The 22,327-nt window shown below is 47.6% G+C and overlaps 1 protein-coding gene across 1 annotated transcript in view; it reads left to right on the top strand.

Moving 5' to 3' along the window:
* KIAA2012 overlaps positions 1-22,327 on the top strand; it is a 115,554-nt gene that overhangs the window by 76,110 nt on the left and 17,117 nt on the right. Inside the window, exon 13 of the mRNA XM_084778671.1 lies at positions 9,140-9,206. Within this exon, the coding sequence (XP_084634797.1) occupies positions 9,140-9,206 (67 nt within the window). The remainder of the gene's footprint in view (positions 1-9,139; positions 9,207-22,327) is intronic.

Genomic DNA, 22,327 nt, shown 5'->3' on the forward strand with positions numbered 1-22,327 from the left:
GGTACAAAGAGAACAAAAGGAGGAGTGGGTAACCAGAATGTATGAATTATACAGGAAAGAGCCTCTGGAGTAAAGGCAGGCTGGAGAGTTCAGGGTAGAGGTACAGATAAGAGTACAGGTAGAAGCCGGGCGTGGTGGCTCACGCCTTTAATCCCAGCACTCGGGAGGCAGAGGCAGGCGGATCGCTGTGAGTTCGAGGCCAGCCTGGTCTACAAAGTGAGTCCAGGACAGCCAAGGCTACACAGAGAAACCCTGTCTCGAAAAACCAAAATAAAATAAAATAAAAAGAGTACAGGTAGAGCCATACCCTGTAACTGGTAGGGACAGAGGGATTGCTGGGAGGACCTGGTGGCCAGGTCTGCTTTGATATTGTTCAACAGGCACCTCAGCCAATTTCCCAGGGTTTGAAACTTAACACCCAGAGGATCGCTGCCAGTGCCTTCTGTGGTCACATCAGAGAGGGCTTCAGTGGATTGAGTGGGGGTAACAGGGGCATAAGGCTTGGCTTAAGACCCCATCCAGCCGGGCGTGGTGGCGCACGCCTTTAATCCCAGCACTCGGGAGGCAGAGGCAGGCGGATCTCTGTGAGTTCGAGGCCAGCCTGGTCTACAAGTGAGTCCAGGACAGCCAAGGCTACACAGAGAAACTCTATCTCAAAAAAAACCAAAAAAACAAACAAAAAACCAGTAGTGGTTGGCAAACCCCAGGGCTTCACAGATCTGGAGTGGCCTTCTCACACTCCGAAACACCATTTCCTCTTTGCAAAATGGAGATGCTAAAAGCAATCTCAGCACACCTGCTTCTCAACCACGAGGTGAGAATCACATAAAATAACAGTTTTATAAACATGCTCACGGCTGTAACAAGCTCAGCCCAGGAGAGGAAGGAACACACACATGGGCCCCATAAGGCCGAGCCCCTCACACACTGAAACTTGTTTACACTTCCCACCTGCCTTCCCAGCAGTGTTCAGATTCCCCTCACTGGAGAACCCCAGGCTTACCGACTGCCCAGGGCATGGCTGACACAAGGAGCTACCAGGCTTACTGACTACCCAGGCCATGGCTGACACAGGGAGCTACCAGGCTTACCAACTACCCAGGGCATGGCTGACACAGGGAGCTACCAGGCTTACTGACTGCCCAGGGCATGGCTGACACAGGGAGCTACCAGGCTTACTGACTGCCCAGGGCATGGCTGACACAGGGAGCTACCAGGCTTACTGACTACCCAGGCCATGGCTGACACAGGGAGCTACCAGGCTTACCGACTGCCCAGGGCATGGCTGACACAGGGAGCTACCAGGCTTACTGACTGCCCAGGGCATGGCTGACACAGGGAGCTACCAGGCTTACTGACTGCCCAGGCCATGGCTGACACAGGGAGCTACCAGGCTTACCGACTGCCCAGGGCATGGCTGACACAGGGAGCTACCAGGCTTACTGACTGCCCAGGGCATGGCTGACACAGGGAGCTAGTGAAAAGCTACAGAGTGTGGAGTGGGGTCTCTCAATTCTGCTTCTGCGAAAAATTTAATTTCACACCTTTGCTCTAGCCTCAGAACCTAAGAAAAAAGCAGCGATTTGATAATTATTTCAATTTTAAACAATCCACAAAACATTTTATGATTTTCATTTCTTCATTATTTGTTTGTTTTGGTTTTTGTTTGTTTCGAGACAGGGTTTCTCTGTGTAGCCTTGACTGTCCATTTATTTATTTATTTATTTTTAGGTCAGGGCTTTGTTTCATTTCAACAGCTTTTTTTGTTTTGTTTTGTTTTGTTTTGAATATTTTTTGTTGTTGTTGCATGTGTGTGGAGTGCACCCACCACAGAATGTGTAGGTCAGAGAACAACTGCTTAAAGTCAGTTCTTTCCTCCCAGCATGTGGGTCCTGGGGATTATACTCAGGTCTCCAGGCTTGGCAAAAAGTAAATTAACCTCTGATCATTCTCACTAGTCCCACTATTGTTGTTGTTGTTTGTTTTGTTCTGTTTTGATGTAGCCCTGCCTGGCCTACAACTGCAGAGATCTGTCTGCCTCCCCCAATACATGCATCACCACCACTGTGCCTGGCCCCTGGGACATTTTTGTTTGTCCTGTGGTTTTACAACTCTGGATGGAAATCAGTCAGGGCTGTGTGCATGCTGGGCAAGTGTTCTATCCTGGCCCCAGAGTCTTTCTAAAATGCCAGAAAAATTGGATCACTGTAGAGGTTGAAACTTTCAAACCAGATACTGATTTTGGAGAGTCCGTGGGTAAGAGGCTTGCCGAGTGAACACTTGAATCAGTCCCAATCTCTAGCACTCACATTTTAAAGGGGCAGGGGACGACTGCTTTTCTTTCACTAAGAAAGTGATGAAAGATGGCCCACACCTTTAATCCCAGCGCTTGTGAGGCAGGGCAGGCAGATCTGTGAGTTCAAGGCCAGCCTGGTCTACAGAGCAAGAGGACAGCCAGGGCTCCACAGAGAAACCCTGTCTCAAAAAACAGAAAGAGAAAAGAAAAGAAAGGAAAAGAAACAAGGAAAGATAATGTTGAAATGTGAGCATGAAAGATAGCTCGGTGGCGGAGCTAGAGAGATGCCTCTGAGGGGAAAGAGCACTAGATGCTCTTCCAGAGGACCCGGGTTCAACTCCCAGAACCCACATGAGGCCTAACCACCATATATAACTCCAATTCTAGAAGACCTGATGCCCTCTTCTGGCTCCTGTGGGCAATGCACACATGTGACACTGTGTGCAGGCAAAACAGCCATATACATGAAAGCAATTTTTAAAAAAAGATAGCTCAGTGGGTACCGGCTACCAAGCCTGACAACCTGAGCTTGATCCCAGGACCCCACATAGTGGGAAAAGAGAAGAACTGAGTCCCCTGAGTTGTCCTGTGACCTCCACAGGTGCAGACATGCACGTATACACATGCACGGGTGCATTAAAAAAAAAAAAAAGAATTATTGCTTTGGGGTATCAAATGTCACGTTACACAGAACTTCCAAACGTATTTTCCAAGTTGAACACTTGGGGAGCTCTATCATCTGTTTATTTCCCAACAAGATCTTTTGCCCTTGAGTTTCTGGTCCTTCTGCCTCCACGTTTCAAGTGCTGGAACTTGAAGTGTTCGCCACCCTGTCCAGAGCTCTGTGTGTTATTTATTACGCTCTCATCTCACTGATGGAGGGCCTAGGGCAAGTCACGAGGCAACTGGAGACAGACAGAAGTCCCCTTTCTTCCTTCTGTATCTCGCACTCCCCCCCCCCCCCCCCGTCTCTTGGGTGCCCTGGAAAAGCCTGATGTGGGCAGAGACGCACCATGCCCAGATGGAGTGCCCAGCTTGAGGGTGGAGGTCAAGGCTGCTAGAGGTTTTCCAAGGATGGATAAAGTGGTGGAAACTGGTAAGTGGTTCCTTGTCTGTCAGTCATAAGGGCAGGAGCTAGGATTTGAGAGCAAGCTTTGGACTCGACTGCCTGTGTATTTCTGGGAACTGCCTCACATATTGTCCTAGAATTTCTTATGTTTGTAACTCTAACCGAGCCCTACCCAGGCCTCTAATTCCACACTGCTGTCATTGCTTTTTCAAAACACAGTGCTGTCACCAGTTTGCTTGAAAGCCCTTACCCTATCCACACAGACTCTGCAGTTCAATTCCCATCTTTGAAGATGTCTTTCTTTTACAAGTAAAAAAGTGTAGCAGATTCGGTTTTTATAAAACTTCAAACTGTACCATGCAAGATGGGGCCTATATCCAATTTACACAGCCCGCCACTGCAGCCACCAGGCTCCCACTAACAAACCCTTGCTGTTCCAAGGCAGGGCTTGGAATTGCCCTGCCTTCCCACTCCTGCAAGACTTCACACTGTGCCTGCCGGTAAACAACCCTCCTAAGCCTAATTTAGCTTCACCTCCCTTGAGGTCCTGGGGAAACCTGTTACAATCCATCACAGCATTTACACTCTGTCTTACAGCTGTGAGGTCTCTTGTCATTTTCCTACAAGAAAGGGAGAGTCCCACAAATAGGTCTTTCAACTTGGTGTTCCGGGGCCTAGCACAGTACTTGGCACATGGCAGATACATGTCAGTAACTGTCATTTGCTACAGAAACAGAGGACAGCCAAATCAATTAAGCTAGAGTGACAGGCCGGAGATTTAAATTGTCATCTTTTTTGCTCACTCAACAAGATGAGCATCTATAATCCCAAAATGTGCAATCTGAAATGCTCCTAGATCAGAAAAATCTTTGGATAACAAAAACAAACAAACAAACAAAAAGCCGCACATGAAATTTTCTACATCTGAGCTTATATGATAAGTGACAGTAAAAATGTTGTGTAAAGACCAGGTGTGGTGGCACACCTTTAGTACCAGCACTCGGGAGGCAGAGGCAAGAGGATCTCTGTGAGTTCAAGGCCAGCCTGGTCTACAAAGTGAGTCTTAGGACAGCCAAGGTTACACAAAGAAATTCTCTCTCAGAAAAAAAAAAAAAAATTTTTTTTAAATAAAAAAAGAAAGTCAAAAACAAAAATGTTGTGTAAAATTATCCTCAGGCTGCTTGCCCAAGACATGTCTGAACATGGGTGGATTTTGTGTGTACATTTGAGTATCATTCCCATGATACCTCACTATTTGTATGTGAGATATTATTCCAAAATCCAGTGTGTGTGTGTGTGTGTGTGTGTGTGTGTGTGTGTGTGTGTGTGTGTGTATGTGTGTGTGTACTCGGAAACACTACTAACCCTGAGCATTTCAGACACTTGTGTTTTGATCACTCAGTTTACTGATTTCATTTTAGTGTTCTGTTGCTGTCTGTTGGGTTTTGTAGTATTGGAGGATTGAACCCTGGTCCTTGCATGCTAGGTAAGGGCTCTACCACTGAGCTACCTGCCCAGCTTCTGATTTGGAGTCTTTCAGACAGGGTCTCGCCTGAAGCTGTGATGGGTCATCTTGAATGTCAACTTGACTGAATGGAGAATAGCCTAGAAGTGGGAGAGTAAAGGCCATGGTGTCTGTGAGCATCATCCCAGGGAGGATTAGCTAAAGTGAAGAAGGCCCACGGTGGGTGGCACCATCCCATAGGCTGATGGTCTGGACGAAATGGAAAGGGGAAAGGAGAGAGCCACTGAGAGTAGAATTCTGTCTGCTGGCCACCATGTAAGCCGTTCCTCTGCATGCCTTCCTGGCACAGTGGACTGACTCCTTGGAAACTGGGAAACCAGCTCTTCCCCTCCCTTTAAATTGTCTCTCCCAGGAGGTTGTCAGTGATGGAAGTTTAACATTGATAAAAGCCCGGGAGCCTGGGGCACCTGAGCTTCTCTGATTTAGCCTCCTGAGTACCAGGGTTAGTTTTAGTTTTCAGCTGAAGTTTTGACTCTGATGGCTCAAAAAAGTCCTTTTATTGGTTTGTTGTTTTTTTTTTTTAATTTATTTATTATGTATACAGTGCTCTGCCTACATTTGTGCCTGCATACCAGAAAAGGGCATCAGATCCAAGTATAGATGGTTGTGAGCCACCGTGTGGTTGCTGGGAATTGAACTCAGGACCTTTGGAAGAACAGTCAGTGCTCTTAACCTCTGAGCCATCTCTCCAGCCCCACGACCCGCCCCCCCCAGTCTTTTTATTCTTATTCATCGGGGCTTGGTGGGGCTCATGGCCTCACACTCACTATGTAGATGACATTGGCCTCCTGATGTTACCTCCGCCTCCAGAGTGCTCCGACTACAGGCGTGTAGCACTGTGCCTGGCCCTGTGTGCCCTCGCCAAAGTGTGGAGAGCAATGCAAGGAGATAAGTAGACTGGATTTTCAGGGAAACTGGTGTATCATTACACACTGTTCAGAGTCTTATTCTTAGGTTTCTTAGAGTTCTATGTCACCTCAGAGATTTACCTTGCTCTTCCTAACCTGCCATCATTAATTTAACTGGTCTCCAGCTGATAGGCCACGTGGACTATTTCCCACCTGTTGCAACAACAACAACAACAACAACAAAACCGTTAAGTACATTATTTCACATGTGTGTTCATATGCATATATATACGTACGTGTGTGTGTGTGTGTGTGTGTGTGTGTGTGTGTGTGTGTGTGTGTGTAAATGACAGGCAGAAGCCAGGCAGTGATGGCACACGCCTTTAATCCCAGCACCTGGGAGGCAGAAGCAAGTGGATCTCTGAGTTCGAGTCCAGTCTGGTCTACAAAGCAGGTTCAGGACAATCAAGGCTATAGAGAGAAACTCTGTCTCAAAAAACAAAACCAGGGAAAATATAAATTGCTGATAATGTTTATTATTAAAAGCCTAGCCAAGCGTGGTGGTGCACGCCTTTAATCCCAGCACTTGGGAGGCAGAGGCAAGCAGATCGCTGTGAGTTCGAGGCCAGCCTGGTCTACAAAGTGAGTCCAGGACAGCCAAGGCTACACAGAGAGACCCTGTCTCAAAAACCAAAAAAAAAAAAAAAAGCCTATAATTATCACAGTTTTTTGTTTTTGTTTTGTTTGTTTGTTTGTTGGAGGGTTTTTTTGGTTTTTCAAGACAGGGTTTCTCTGTGTTAGCCTTGGTTGTCCTGGACTCGCTTTGTAGACCAGGCTGGCTTCGAATTCACAGCAATCCACCTGCCTCTGACAGTGGTTTTATTTAACCCTCTATCAAACAATAAAAGACACACCTGAAAGACTGTAGACAAGCCTTATTCCACCTGCGCCTGGGCAGATATTAACCCCTAAGCTACCTTGTTACCACCCAGCCCCCACATCCACGTCACTTCCTTACTCATGCCTAGCTGGGCTGCTTCCCATCCGTGATTCCGTAAGGACTTGCACATGCTCTGGCCTGTGTCTCTCCAACACCGGTGATCCAGCCACGAGATTCTCTCCACGCTAACCCGTGGTGGTTCACCTTCCTTCCTCTCTCCTGCTCTTCCCATGATCCTCTACGCTCTCCAAGCACAAAAACCTTCACCAGGCATACCTAACTTCCGCCCTGCCCTGCAGCTTTATTTAGCAAACCAGTATCACTTGGTATCTGTGAGGGACTGCTCCTAGAACAGTAAGAATGGGAGGGGAGGGGGCACAAGATCGAAAGGCTTTATAAACAAGGGGGTAAAAATTGATATATTATCTAGTTTCTTAACTCAACAGGTTTCTGTAACTGAGGAAGGTTTTCGCCATGTTTTGTTTTGTTTTTCCATGTTTGTTTTTTATTTGTTTGTGGGTGTCTGTTTGTTTTAAAGTTTCCTTTTATTCCAGGACAGTTGTTTTTTGTTTTTTGTTTTGTTTTGTTTTACTTTACTTATTTATTCTTATTTCATGTTATTTTTACTATACTGGGCACATCTGCTTTGTCTCCAAAATGAGAAACGCAAAAGAAAAACAAGTTATTCACCCTGTAGCATTGTCAGCAGACGTCATCAACTCTAAGCCCTAGGCCAGCAAGAAGGAAACACAGAGGGGCTATTGAGGAGAAAGCCTTAGCACCGAGGTTCTCAACCTCTTTGATGCTGCAACCCTTTAATACCGTTCCTCACATTGCAGTGAGCCCCAACTGTAAAATTAGTTTTCGTTGCTTGCCGGATGGCACACGCCTTTAATCCCAGCACTCAGGAGGCTGAGGCAGGCAGATCGCTGTGAATTCGAGGCCAGCCTGGTCTACAAAGCAAGCCTAGGACAGCCAAAGCTAACAGAGAAACCCTGTATTTAAAAAAAAAAAATTAGTTTCCTTGCTACTTCATAACTATAATTTGCTACTGTTATGAGTTGCAATGTAAACATCCATGTTTTCCGATGGTCTTAGGCAACCCCACCCCCAAAGGGATCTCAATCCACAGGCTGAGACCCACTTCCTTAGCAGACAATAAATTTTCTCTTTCCAACGTGCGCAAGTTGATATCAGGTGGAAACGTGATTGTCATTAAAAGGTGAACCTAGCAGGAGGGACCTCCAGGGCCTACACCACGCAGTGTCTCAATACGGCTGTATCCCTGAAATGCCAGCACGGGTAAAGACCCCTCTGCAGAAGGGGTAAGCCAGGAGCAGCCTCGTCAACAGCCCAGGGGCTCTCCACCCTTGCCAGCTCCACCTGCTGTGGTTTGGGGGCTGCTAAGGAACTGCCCTTCAGCTGCTAGAGGATGACAGGGGCTCTGGACCCAACTGCGGACTGGAACAAGATGCCTTAAGACCACACTACCCCCAGAGTCTGATTTTGCTTGGCGTTTGATCCTAGGCATGGTTTTTCCGTTTGGTTGGTTTTGGTTTCTTTAACCTTCAAATAACTCTGGTGGGGCGCAGCTGAGATGAAAAAGGTTTGTGAGGGGGCATTTCCGGACAGTGAAGTTGCTGGTGTGGCTTGGTGGCGGGGGGGGGGGGGGGGGGGGTGTCAGATGAGAGAGGAAAGCCAGTGCGTGGCAATCCTGGCTGACCCTTTGGCTTCCCTGCTTTTCCTCGGCAGCATCTATTTGTTCTCAGGATAACGGATGATATCCTTACCTTGCCTTGGGGGCTCTGGCTCCCCCCACACGCTTCCCACTTGTCTCAGCCTTTACTACCTCTCACGCCAGCCCTCTGTCAAGTCCCTAAGGGTGCTCCACTCCCTCCCACAAGTTGGCCTTGGCCTGGGCCATTCCCTTCTCTCAGTAAACATCACACCTGCGCCGTGGCCGTTGAACGACTAACCAAGGCACCATTGAGATCAGCGGGACTAAGGTTCCCACGCTGTTATGCGCTGCCCTGTCCACTTGGCTCTTTAAAACTGATCTCTGGGCACTTGAACTGAGAAAAATACACAAAGATGATGAGCTGAGGGCGTGGGTCAGCGGCAGAGGAAACCCGCACCTGGCATGGGCAGACACCCTGGGTATAATCCCCAGCACCACTAAGCAGTGGGGGTTGGCGCACACCTTTAATCCCAGCCCTTGGGAGGCAGAAGCAGGAAGATCCCTGAGTTCGAGACCAACCTGGTCTACAGAGTGAGTTCCAGGACAGCCAGGGCTACATAATAACACCCTGTCCCAAAATAATGACACTGAAGCCCAGCACGGCTAAGAAAAAAGGAGGTAGGGGGACAAGGGAACTCGCGTCCATTTTACCCAAAGGGCATGGGCAGAGGGCGTTTGCGCTTGTAGTGTCTCATTGTTCGTTGTGGTGTGCTTACCCAACAGGAACCTGAAACTGACTCATATGAGGAACCAGGAGGACCCTATGGAGAAAATGACAAAGACGGCCAAGGTAGAGTGCGCTGGCTCAGGGGTGCTTACTGTTGCAAACAAACGGCCGGACACGCTTTCTGTTCTTGGATTACTTTTTAAAAGAAGTATTTATTTATTATGTACACGGGGCTCTGCCTGCATGTACACCTGCAGTCCAGAAGAGGGCGCCAGATCTCATTATAGATGGTTATGAGCCACCATGTGGTTTCTGGGAATTGAACTCAGGACCTCTGGAAGAGCAGTCAGTGCTCTTAACCTCTGAGCCATCTCTCCAGCCCTTGGTCTTAAAGATGTCTTTCCTGCTAAAGACTGCAGACTGATGCAAGATTAGAGACTTTGGGATGTACCAAAATGCCCACACCCTACTCCCACCCCACGCATGCGTACTCTGTCCTCCTACTTTCATGGAGCTGTGGATATCCTCGCAAGGAGGCTGGGGTTCCCTGGCTGGGGTTCGCTGCCGAGAGAGATGCTGGTGTAAGAAAGCAGGACCTATCCATCAACTTTAGAGACCTAGCTGTTGTCATCCACAGCCCTGGGTGGTAAGAATGCCTTGATATGCCTTGGGTAGTGGCACAGGCCTTGAATCCCAGCACTCAGGAGACAGAGGCAGGTAGATCTCTGGGAGTTCGAGGCCAGCCTGCTCTACTTAGTGAGCCCCAGGACAACCAGGGCTACAAAGAGACTTTCTCAAACAAACAAAAAGGATGCCTTATTGGTGGCTTCCTTCAAAAACAAGTCTTTATGTTTGGTTGTGATAGGTAGTGGTAGTTCTAGGAAATACTGAGCCTAAGACCACTGGGTCTGGAGGCGCAAATAGTTGATAGCCCAGAGACGGAATTAGACTCTAAGCTCTTTTGCAGAGCGCCTGGACATGTTACATGGTACTGCAGTCAGCCGGGCCTCTGGCAGCGGAAGTTTTTTTATACTTACTGCTTCTAGTTTGGTTTTGGATTTGCTTGTGTGTTTTGAAACAGTCTCGGTGTGTGACTCTGGCCACCCTGGAACTCACAGAAATCCTCCTGCCTCTGCCTCTGGAGTGCTGGCATTAAAGATGGGTGCCATCATGCCGGAGTCCTCACTGCTTCTTGAGAGGTGGAAGCCCGCTTAACATCTCTAAGGGCAGGTTCCAGGCCACAGCGAAGCCTTGCGCCTATTGTTGCTATACAAAAACGTCCAGCAGAGGGAGCCCGTGAGGCTGATCTCCAGCCTAGGCCTAAATCATAAAGCACTCAGGGACACTTGTTTTTCTTACTTGGCCCATTTTTAAAAGTCACAGGCGAGTGTGTCACCTACCCAGCAGGCTGGCAGCTGCAGGTCTGTACTACTGAACTGAGCTTGAGCCGTGGGGCGGACGCTCCACACCTGGCATCGTCATCTGCCCCAGGGACTGATAAGAGCACTCCCATCTTTAAGTGGTTGCATGAGGAACAAATGAAATGAGGCCCCTTAATGAATACCAACCTCAATTCAGACACTAAAGCAAATTAGTATCTACCTCTTTTTGCAGTTGCTATTTACCAGTCTGTCAAACGACACTGATTCTTTCTGTCTCTATTTAAAGTCAAGGTTTTGGGGTTTTTTGTTTTTGTTTTTTTTTTTCCTGTTTGCCTTTCACTATTTCTTCCCATTGACATCCTAGTTAAAAATAATAATTTTTGTACTGGTTTTGTTTTTTCTAAAGATTGTCTCCTTAATTTTTATTTGTATGTTATTAATATTTATTTTATGTGTATGGGTGTTTTACCTGCATGTCTGTGTACCATGTGCATGCAGTACCCGAGGAGACCAGAAGAGGGTGTCAGATCCCCTGGAACTGGAGTTATACACTATTGTAAACTAACCTGTAGGTGCGGGGAATAGAACCCAGGTCCTCTGGAAGCACATACAGTACTCTTAACCACTAAACCACGCCTTATACTGATTTATACTGTGTAGCCTTGGTTGGTCCGGACTCTCTTTGTAGACCATGCTGGCCTCGAACTCACAGAGATCCACCTACCTCTGTCTCCTGAGTACTGGGATTAAAGGCATGCACCATCACAACCAGCATTATTCTGATTTTTCATGATGTTACTTTGTGGCAGAGTGAGCCCTGGGTTGGTCAAGATTTTAGGCAAGGATTATTCTAACATGAGGAGGCCCTGTCACCTCTGTCTTCAAAGCTGAGTGACACTAGCCAGGAAAATGTACTCTGACCTTCAGATCCTCCCTATTGTAAATCACACATCCCGAATGTGACAAGGCTTCAACGTCTCGGCCAAGCGCAGCACAGGCCTTAGGCACCACAGAACGTGGCCCGAACTAAGCAATGCCTGAGTCAGTCAAAACAGATGTCTCATGACACCAGGCCAGGCTCCAGCCGGCCTAGTCCTCGGAGCTTAGCCAGACCGTCTCTCGTGTGTGAAATGCCACCACAGACAGTCACAGAAGGCATTTGCCTGTCCTGAATGACAGATGTTAGTTTTTAGAAAGGATTTCCGACCTTGGAAGGCAAGAAGAAGGAAGTACTAAGGAAATGCTTTTAGTTGTTTAAAGAATAGGTCTCCCGTTTGGTCTTAATGGTCAAGTTGTTGTTCCTACTTTAAACTTAGTAGTGGTTGTTGTGGTTTACTGTAAGGCGTGAGCCAGCGCCTGGGGTACAAGGCCGTGTCAGAGAATTGACCTAGGATATGCCAAGCCCTGGGTTCAAATAACTACTACCACATATATTACACATACATACATGCAGAAATAAATTTTTTTCAGAAATGAGTGAGCTACTAAGAGGATTTAGGAATCTGCTTGCAAGTTTCCACAAGGCAAAGCCAACCAGCCACCTCTAAAGTCCCAGCAGATTGGGGAACTAGCTCTTGTCCCAAAGTCCAAGGAAAGAATAAAACTTCAATTCTAGTTACTTCCTGGACCAGTGGTTCTTAAACCTTCGTATACTTCAGAATCACCTAGAAGTTTTGTTTTGTTTTTGTTTTGAAGCATGGTTTCTCTGTGTGTAGGCCTGGCCATCCTGGAACTCACTCTGTAGATGAGGCTGGTCTTGAACTCAGAGATCCTGCCTCTGCCTCCCTGCACGCTAAGATCAAAGGCACGTGCCACCACAGCCATCACAGCCACCGCAGCTCAGCCTTACAGGGAAGGCTTACAGTGGTTTCTAGTCGTCATTGGCTGCAATTCAGCAGTTGAAAGGCTAAGGTGTGAGGCATGCAAATTCAGGGCTAGCCTGGGCTACAGGCACAGACCTTGTTTCCAGAATTAAACAAAGAGGGCTTGAGAGATGGCACCGTTGTTAGGAGAGCTCTTTGCCCTTCCAGAGGCTGTGAGTTCAGTTTCAGCATCCAAGTTAGGTGACTAACGACCACCTGTAACTCCAGCGCCCGCACATCTCTGTCGCCCTCTTCTGGCCACCAGAGGCAACCACACACATAGTATACACTTAACACAGACACGTCATGTACATATACCAAAATACAAATAAATCTTTTTTTTAATTATTTTAATTAGAGAAGACAAGCAAACAAAAGCCAACAAGAGTGAGAAAAAGAGATGTCTGGGTTTCTCTGCAACATTTTTAGTCTCATTTAGACCTGAGCAGAGGCCTTCCAATATGCATTCTTAGTGAATTCCTCACTTTCTGCTGGAGGCTCAGTATTTGTTTCTCTGAATTCTCTAGGGTCTATTTAATCTGCTCTTTTGGAAAAAATAATAATAGTGTTTTGGGAAAGGAATTGGTGAGCAGGCATTATTTAGAATATGCTTGGGATACCCGTCTCAGGGGTGGGGGCCAAAGGTCACTCAATACACCATGAGGCATACACCAAGCACAGGGTTCAGTGCCTCGCACCTCATAAACTGCGCGTGACGGCACTTAGGTGTAATCCTAGTACTCAGGAGGTGCAGCCAGGAAGGTTGGAAGTTCAAGGTCACACTGGCTGTGTAACAAGTTTGAAGCCAGCCTTAGACAGTTAGACCTTACCTCCAAAAGACAAGAGAAAGAGAGCACCTGCCACAGACTGAGTGCTCTGGAACACTTAGCTATCCGCCCGGTAACTATGTGTGTGTGCATGTGTTAAGTATGTGCACACGGACGCAGGTACCCATGGAGGCGAAGAGGCATCAGATCCCCCCCCCCCCCACACACACACACACAGAGTTAGAGATGTGTGAGCTGCCTGAAATGGGTGCTGAAACCACACTCTGGTCCTCTACAAAGCAGTCAGGACGTTTAATGGCTGAACGGGTCCATCTCTCCAGGCACCATTCTGTGTTGTCCAAACCTGGATTCTATAGCCACATTTTCATCCTGTCCCAGGTCCACAGAGTGATGCCTTTACTTTTAACCACTGGGGCATTTGCTCTTTGATGGACGTACTTAGTTCTCTGCTGAAATCCCTCTTTAGCTGCCGTCCAGACATCCCTGTGATTAAGAGCACTGCTTATGACCGGGCGTGATGGCCCATGCTTTTAATCCCTGCACTCGGGAGGTGGATCGCTGTGAGGCCAAGGCCAGCCTGGTCTACAAAGTGAGTCCAAGACAGCCAAAGCTACACAGAGAACCCCTGTCTTAAAACACCCCCCCCCAAAAAAAACCTGCTTATGGAGTCTTACTTCCTGGGTTCAAATGCTAGCTTCACCACTTACTAGCTGTGAAGCCTTGAGGAAATTACTGAATTTCCATGGACATCTTTTTCCTTCAGCTAGAAAGTGAGGAAACAATGATATTTATCCCCTGGGGTGGCTGTAAGTACCTATCCAGATGGTCCTCAAGATGTGTTATTAGCAAATATATATATATGTATATATGTATATATGTGTGTGTATATATATATATTGTGGGGGGGAGAGGTGTGGTGGAATTGAGACCTAGGCTGACCTCAAATTCACTATGCAGCTAAAGATGACTTTGAACTCCCAGTTACTTCCGCCTCCCAAATGCTGAGGTTGCTGGCGTGTGCCACCATGCCCAGCAATCTATTTAAGGACAAACAGAAAAGAACCCTTTAATTACATGGCAGTAACATGTATTAGTATCTTATCAAGAAAGCGTTGTTCTAACATGAAAACTATTGTCCAGCGCGGTGCCGTGGCAAGGCACATGGTGCTGAAGACCCGATTAAGCCTCTCTCTGCCTTAGTCCCTTAGGTATAGAGCCTAAGCGGGAGGGGACCCTGGGATGAATGAGGCAGCCTCAGCAGCCTCTACGTTCTGTGCAGAGGGCACAGCACCACTCCGGAGGGCCAAGGGCGGTAGTGCTCGCTGTAACCCCAGTGCACAAAGCAAATGGCCATACATATGGCTAGCCTGGTCTACCTATTGAGAGACTGTCTGAAGAAACAAAACCGTTCCTTGAAATGTGGCAGAATGCTTTAAGATTTACGCCAGACAGCCAGCTCAGGCCCTCACGCATGCCAGGCAAAAAGCCTCCACCGCTGAGCAACCTCTCCAACCTTACCCTAAGGTGACCCAAAAAAACGTTCTCTGACCCCGCCTGAGGTGAATGAAGTCGAGAGGGAGCAGCCTAAGTAGTGAAGGAGGGGTAAACCTCAGAGAACAATTAGCCACTCCCACAACCCCATTCAGAAAGAGAAGGCCCAGGGAGTGCCACCTCAGCAGTGTGTGCGGCTGCAGGGCCGGCTCCGTGGGTAAAACACTGGCTGCCCTTCCGGAGTGCCTGGGTTCAAGTCCTCGCACCCATATGGTGGCTCACAGCCATCTGTAATTTCAGTTCCAGGGATCCAAAGCCCTCCTCTGGCCTCAGTGCACATACCTGGTGCCCAGACAAGCATGCAGTCACTGCGCGCATATACGTAAAATAATAATAAAACGGGAGGGATGTGGGAGCACTGTTCTGCTGTCTTAACAAAGGCTAAGTAACATAAGCAGGAGGGAAGGCTTATTCATGTCTGCCTTGAGAACAAAGCCAAGCTGGCGGGCAGGTAGAGGCAGGGAAGGGCCACCACGCGAAGCTATCCAGAGGCCCCAGACCCAGCTTCCTTCTCAATACTTAGGAATTGGTTCCCTGTGCGGTTACCCTATACACACAGTGCTGATTCCGCGCCTTCCTCACATCACAGGTCACGGGAGGAAGGGTCACTGGTGGGTGCACTACCACCTTCAAATTTTCATATTTTTAATGTATTTATTGGGGACAGGCGTGGCACATGCCACAGCACGCGGCCAGGTCAGAGGACAACGTGCAGGAGCCAGCTCTCTCCTTCCACCACGTGGGGCCCAGGGATTGAGCTCAAACTGTCAGGCACCGTGGCAAGCCCTTGTTTTAGGGCTTCTATTGTTGTAATAAACACCTAGATCAATCCCCTGGACCGCGGCGTGTGGTAGCACGCACAATTTTAGTCCCAGCACTCAGGGAAGCAGAAGCACATGGATTTCTGTGAGTTCGAGGCCAGCTGGTCTACAAAGTGAGTCCAGGACAGCCAAGGCTACAGAGAAACCCCGTATCGAACAATTGGAAAAAAAAAGAGTGCTGGGATTACAGGCGTGGGCCACCACACCCAGCCTGAAAAATAAAATGTTTATTGGTACGGATGAGAGCATGCCTGGTTCAGCCACTAGCCAGGCCTTTCCATGTCCTTAAGCACTGACTACATGAATAGATGGATCTTTTATTCACTTAATAGCAGTTTCTGGTCCCTGCCGAAATCCCCCACCCCCACCCCCAACTGAAGCTCTAGTTCTGATTGGAGGAGAAAGATGTGCACACTGATGGTTCCCATAGTGCCTGAGAGAACACAGCGATAGCATTGGATTGGAAGAGAAAGACAAGAGTCAGTAAGGGTGTCCGCATCAGCTTTCTGTCACTAAGACCAAATAGAAGATTAGTAGAGGCTAAATAAAAACATGTTTTTAGCAGAGCGTGGTGGTGCATGCCTTTAATCTCAGCACTTGGGAGACAGAGGCAGGTGGATCTCTGTGAGTTTGAGGCCAGCCTGGTCTACAAAGTGAGTCCAGGACAGCCAGGGCTACACAGAGAAGCCCTGTCTCAGAAAAAAAAAATTTTTTTTTTTTTTACTATCTGGGTGCAGTGGTGCACACCTGTAATCCCAGCACTGGGGAGGCAGAGGCAGGCAGATCTTTGTGAGTTTGAGGCCAGCCTGGTCTACAAAGTGAGTCCAGGACAGCCAAGGCTACACAGAGAAACCCTGTGGCAGAGAGGACATAGCAGGGCAGAGCTGCTCACAGCCAGTAGCTAGGAAGCAAAGAGTCAGAGGAAGGAGCCAGTGTCCCAGGATGCCCTGTATCATGGGTGGTGTAACTTCCCCGAGCTTCCTGCCAACTCCCTATAGCCCCCACAGGCTGGCAACCAAGCCTTTAACTTGGGAGCCTTTGGAGGACATTTTTAAATTTTTAATTAACTTATTCAAATTACATCTCAATTGTTTTCCCTCACATGTATCCTCCCGTTCCTCCGTTCCTCCCTCTTTCACCCTATCCCCTTCCCGTAGGTCTGTGATAGAAGGGGACCTCCTCCCCCACCATATGGTCACAGGCTATCAAGTCTCATCATGGTAGCCTGCTTATCCTTTCTCTGGGTGCCACCAGGCCTCCCCACCAAGGAGAAGTGGTCGAATATGGGGCACCAGAGTTCACGTCAGAGTCAGTCCCCGCTCTCCACAGAACTGGGGATAATGTCCTGTCCATTGGCTAGATCTGAGTAGGGGTTCAATGTTTACTGCATATATTGTCCTTGGTTGGTGCAGTAGTTTGAGCAGACCCCCCTGGGTCCAGATCCACCCGTCATGATGTTCTTCTTGTAGGTTTCTAGGACCCTCTGGATCCTTCTATTTCCCCATTCTCCCATGCTTCTCTCACCTACAGCCCTAGTAGGAAGTTTTTACATCTATCCCAATCTCCTGGTAAGTGAAGGCTTTCATTGAATATCCCTTTTGGGCTAGTGTCCAATTATACGTGAGTATATGGTTTTGGAGAGATCAGGGATACAAGGCACATACCTAAACATATTAGAGGTGGAGGACATTTAAGATCTAAATCATATCTGAGGGCTTCCTGGAGGAGGTGACACCTGCCACAAAGGAAAGAAGGACATTACTGAGCCTGGAGTGCACCAAACGACAGAGTGCAGCAGTTCCTGTTGTTGTTTTGTTTTGTTTTTTAAGATTTATTTATTATTATGTATACAGTGCTCTGTCTGCATGTACACCCGCAGGCCAGAAGAGGGCGCCAGATCACATTATACACAGTTGTGAACCACCATGTGGTTGCTGGGAATTGAACTCAGGACCTCTGGAGGTGCAGTCAGTGCCCTTAACCTCTGAGCTATCTCCCCAGCCCCCAGCAGTTCCTGTTTACTGCCTGTGGCCCCAGGTAAACATCTACAGTGTGTTCCGCTGCTCCCTGTGGATCTCCATGTGTCAGATGAGAAAATGAAGCCAAAGGAGTCGGGTAACGTCCTTGGCCACAAGCTGGGCCATAGAGAGGCTTGAGATCTGACTGCCCCACCCCCCAGGCTCGGCCTGCAGAGCCTTCTAATGGTTGATAACAGAAATCAAAAGGAGAGTGTAGGTCAACACTTTTGAGTAGAAGGAGATAGAGCAGGAAAGTCGAGAAGAAATCGGGATGTAAAGACAGATAGACACAGACAGAAAGACAGACACACACGCACAATTCCAAAATGATGACAGTTTAAATGAAGAATTGCTTGGTGCAGGAGATGGAACCCAAGGTCTTTTTTTTTTTTTTTTTTTTTTTTTTTTTTTTGGTTTTTCGAGCCAGGGTTTCCCTGTGTAGCCTTGGCTGTCCTAGACTCACTTTGTAGACCAGGCTGGCCTCGAACTCACAGCAATCCGCCTGCCTCTGCCTCCCGAATGCTGGGATTAAAGGTGTGTGCCACCATGCCCTACTCTTTTTGGTTTTTTGAGACAAGGTTTTTCTGTGTAGCCTTGGCTGTCTTATACTTGCTTTGTAGACCAGGCTGGCCTCGAATTCACAGCAATCTGCCTACCTCTGCCTCCCAAATGCTGGGATTAAAAGTCTGCACCATCACTGCCCTGCTTGGAACCCAAGGTTTTATACTTGCTAGGCAAGTGCTCCACCATTGAGCTAAATCTCCAGCCTCATCCCAGTGCTCAGAACTCCTCTTCCTCACCCTTGCAAGATTTAGCCTCATCCCAGTGCTCAAAACCCCACCACCTCACCCCTGCAGGTTTTAGCCTCATCCCAAAGCTCAGAACCCCTCTTCCTCACCCCTGCAGGATTCAGCCTCATTCCAGAGCTCAGACCCCACCTCCGCCCGCCCCCCTGCCCTGCATGACTTTTTTTTTTTTTTTTTAATTCCCTTTGAGAAACAAAACAGCATGGATTGTCAGCAGAGAGGACCAAAAGACAAATGGACCTATCTCTGGAGGTGGCAGCTGGCTCCAGGGCACAGGGCCACAGCTCCTGACAAAAAGCAAAGTTCCCTGTGGGGACTTCAAGACCCCAGGCAGGGGTCTCCCTGCAGTGTCCCTGTTTAAAGTCCCTTCCTGGATTCTTTTCTTTTCCTCTCTGAGTAGCGGGCAGGACCCTGCTACATGCTGGGACTGCCCACGGATTCCATGTGGGTGGGCTGAGGTGGCTGGAAAAAAGGTGAGAGAGGCAGATAAAGCCCTCTTAGGGAACCGCGGGGACAATTCAGACTTTTAAGTTCACACAAGTTTTCTCTGGGTCTGTTTGCCACAGGGTCACTGGAAGAGTGGAGAGAAGAGAAGTAATTTTGGGTATACCCAGTGTTTTGTGTGTTTCTGTCTTGTTTTAGCCTCACCATAACTATAATATCTAAATTACTTTATCCCTGCTTCACAGGTGAGAAAAGTGAGGCTCTGTCAGCTCTTCCCCTTTCTAGTTTGAGCTGAAATACAAAGCCCAGTCTTTTTAGTTGCTATTTTATTGTGTTAACATTCAATACAGCTTTCTCCAAGCCTTTTGACTCTTAGAATAGAAAGAGTGACAAAGTCAAGGAAACACACACACACACACACACACACACACACACACACACACACACACTGCAGCATTTTTTTTCTCAAACCCAGATGAATCTCAGAGACTATTTAGAATCCCTGGAAATTCCTTTCTATTGCCGGTGAAGGAAGCTGAGGTTGCCAAGTCAGGAAAATTGTGCAGTCCCTGCTAACTAGTAAACTCACGGTCCCTGGAGCCTGTGGGCATCTAGTTCAGTCCCAAGGGCTTTCCTGGACACAGCTCTGGACTCCAGGAGCAAATAGCTGAGAAGGAACAAGAGCCAAGGTGTCCAGCCCCCACAATGGAGGGAGAGGCTGGAGGCAAGCAGGAGCGTGGGGGGGGGGGGGAGATGACGGGAGAGGGGATAGCATCTCCTACTCAGCTGTGAAGGTGAGACCTGTGTGCACAGGAGCAGAGTGGGGCTCTGACTTGAGAGTCTGGAAGGTGGCATCGTGCAGGAGCAGCCTCAGGAAGGCCACCAGGCTCCCTGTTCCCAGTTGCTCCCTGGGGGACCCGCACAGACATGCTGCTAGGGCCTGCTGCATCTTTTAGGTCTCATCTTTAAAATCATGCTAGTTTAGCCATATCTCTTAGGACTGTGTAGCTTTCTTCATAGAATTTTTAAAAAATCTTTTTTATCCTTTTTTTCTTCTATATTTTTATTTATTATGTATACAGTGCCCTGCCTGCATGTGCAACTGCATGCCAGAAGAGGGCACCAGATCTCATTATAGATGGTTGTGAACCACCATGTGGTTGCTGGGAATTGAACTCAGGACCTTTGGAAGAGCAGACAGTGCTCTTAACCTCTGAGCCATCTCTCCAGCCTCTCTTCATAGAATTTTGCCACAGGCAATCACTTACATATATAGTTACATGCGTGCACTCGTGTTTTGTTTTTTTTTTAATTAACTAATTTTTTTTTCAAGACAGGGTTTGTCTGTGTAGCCTTGGCTGTCCTGAACTCACTTTGTAGACCAGGCTGGCTTCAAACTCACAGTTATCCACCTGCCTCTGCCTCCTGAGTGCTGGGATTAAAGGCGTGTGCCACCACGCCCAGCTCTAAATTTTTGTTTTTAATGTTATGTGCATTGGTGTTTTGCCTGCATGTTTGTCTGTGTGAAGGTGTCAGATCCCCTGGAACAGGAGTTACAGACAGTTCTGAGCTGGCATGTGGATGCTGAAACTTGAGCCTGGGTCCTTTTGAAGAGCTGGCAGTGCTCTTAACCACTGAGCCACCTCTCTAACCCCTGTTGAATATTTTAATTGGTGATCAATGAGAGAGGGCCCAGCCCATTGTGGGTGGTGCCACCCCTGGGCAAGTGGTCCTCGGTTCTGTAAGAAAGCAGACTGATGGCTGGAGAGGTGACTCAGAGATTAAAAGCACTGCCTGCTCTTCCAAAGATCCTCAGTTCAATTCTCAGCAACCACATGGTGCCTTACAACCATCTATAATGAGATCTGCTGCCCCCTTCTGGAGTCCAGGTGTATATGCAGGCAGAATACTGTATACATAATAAATAAAATAAAATCTTTTAAAAAACAACAACAACAACAAAAAAGCAGGCTGAGCAAACCATGAGGAACAAGCCAGTAAGCAGCTTTCCATCATGGTCTCTGCATCAGCTCCTGCCTCCAGGTTCCTGCCTTGGCTTCCCTTAATAGACTATGATACAGGATATGTAAGCCAAATAAACCCTCTCCTCCCCAAGTTGCTTTTGGTCACGGCATTTCATCATAGCAGTAGAAAAGCCGCTAAGACAACAGTATCACACCCCCAAATCCAAAGCATTCCGTAATATGCTTGACCATGTTTTCATCGGCTCATGTTCTTAGTGTTTAACAGGTATAATTTGGGGATCGGTTATAATTAGTTGACATGGCCTTTAAGTCTCATTTAAATTATAGATTCCACTCTTATTTCATTTAGTTTATGCTCATTAAACTGGGCCACTTCGTCCTGTGGCATTTCCCAGCTGTTGGTGCTGCCGTGCCCCTCTGTCACGGTTTCTTGTGTTTCCCGGCTTTCCTGTTTCTTGTCACTCGGTCCTTGGCTTCAGGTTCCCTTCCTCCCTTGGCAGGGCCAGTTCCGTCTCTCAGGTCATGGACTGCTCCCTCGTCTCTTCATGAGGCCAGTGGTCACAGACCTGTGAGCAGCGGAGCTGGCAAGATCATGATGCCATGTGGGATAATATCAATCCTTCCTCAGTTACTAGCAGGGAAACTCCAACAGAGAGGATGGATATTCCCCATGTGCTATCTTTAAATGCCCAGTGGTATAGTTTACATAGGGAGGCAGGACAGTTGGTCCATCTTTCCCTTTAGGGTCAGTTTTCAGTAAGCTTGGCTCCCTAGCAGCCCCTACAACATTCTGTGGACCTAAACATGGAAAAGGATAATTTTGAGACAATACATATGATTTTACTTCAATTAAATAAAAATAGATGTAAATAAATATAATCTCTAAAACCCTGGATGTAGTGCTCACAGATAGGAACACCTGCATCATAAAGATGACCATACTACACAGGGTGTGGCAGCATTTGGGACCAGCCCGGGTGACCTAGCAAGAGTCCTTTTACAAAAAAACAGAAAACAAACCACCTGGTCGTGGTTGGCACATGCCTTTAATCCCAGCACTCAGGAGGAGGCAGAGGCAGGTGGATCTCTGAGTTCAAGGTCAGCCTGGTCTACAAAGTGACAGGACAGCCAGGGCTGTTACACAGAGAAACCCTGTCTCAAAACAAAACAAAACAAAACAAAACAAAACAAAACAAAACAAAAGGAAAAGAGAAGCCAACAGTCCCTTCAACCCTGCTCTTGAAAAGCTGAGGCAGGAAGATAAAGTCCCAGGCAAGCCTGGGCTACATAGTGAGATCCTGCCTCTGAAACCAAACCAAAGGCAATTCTATCACCAGGACATCACTCTCATGAAAACTTAGTGTCAACTGTTCAGTGTGCTACTTGCTGTGAGAGCAGGTTGTTATCAGTCAAAATCAGTTCCCCTGGTTTGCTTTCTCGACACATAATACCATTGGCTCTTCCACACGGCTCACAATTCTTCCATGAATAAATGCTTCATTTCTTTTTTTGTTTGTCTGTTTTTTGTTTGTTGTTGTTGTTGTTGTTTTGTGTTTTGTTTTTTGTTTTGGAGACAGGTTTCTCTGT

This window comes from Acomys minous, assembly GCF_964271855.1.
Source record: "Acomys minous genome assembly, chromosome: 4".
NCBI classification, from domain to species: Eukaryota; Metazoa; Chordata; class Mammalia; order Rodentia; family Muridae; genus Acomys; species Acomys minous.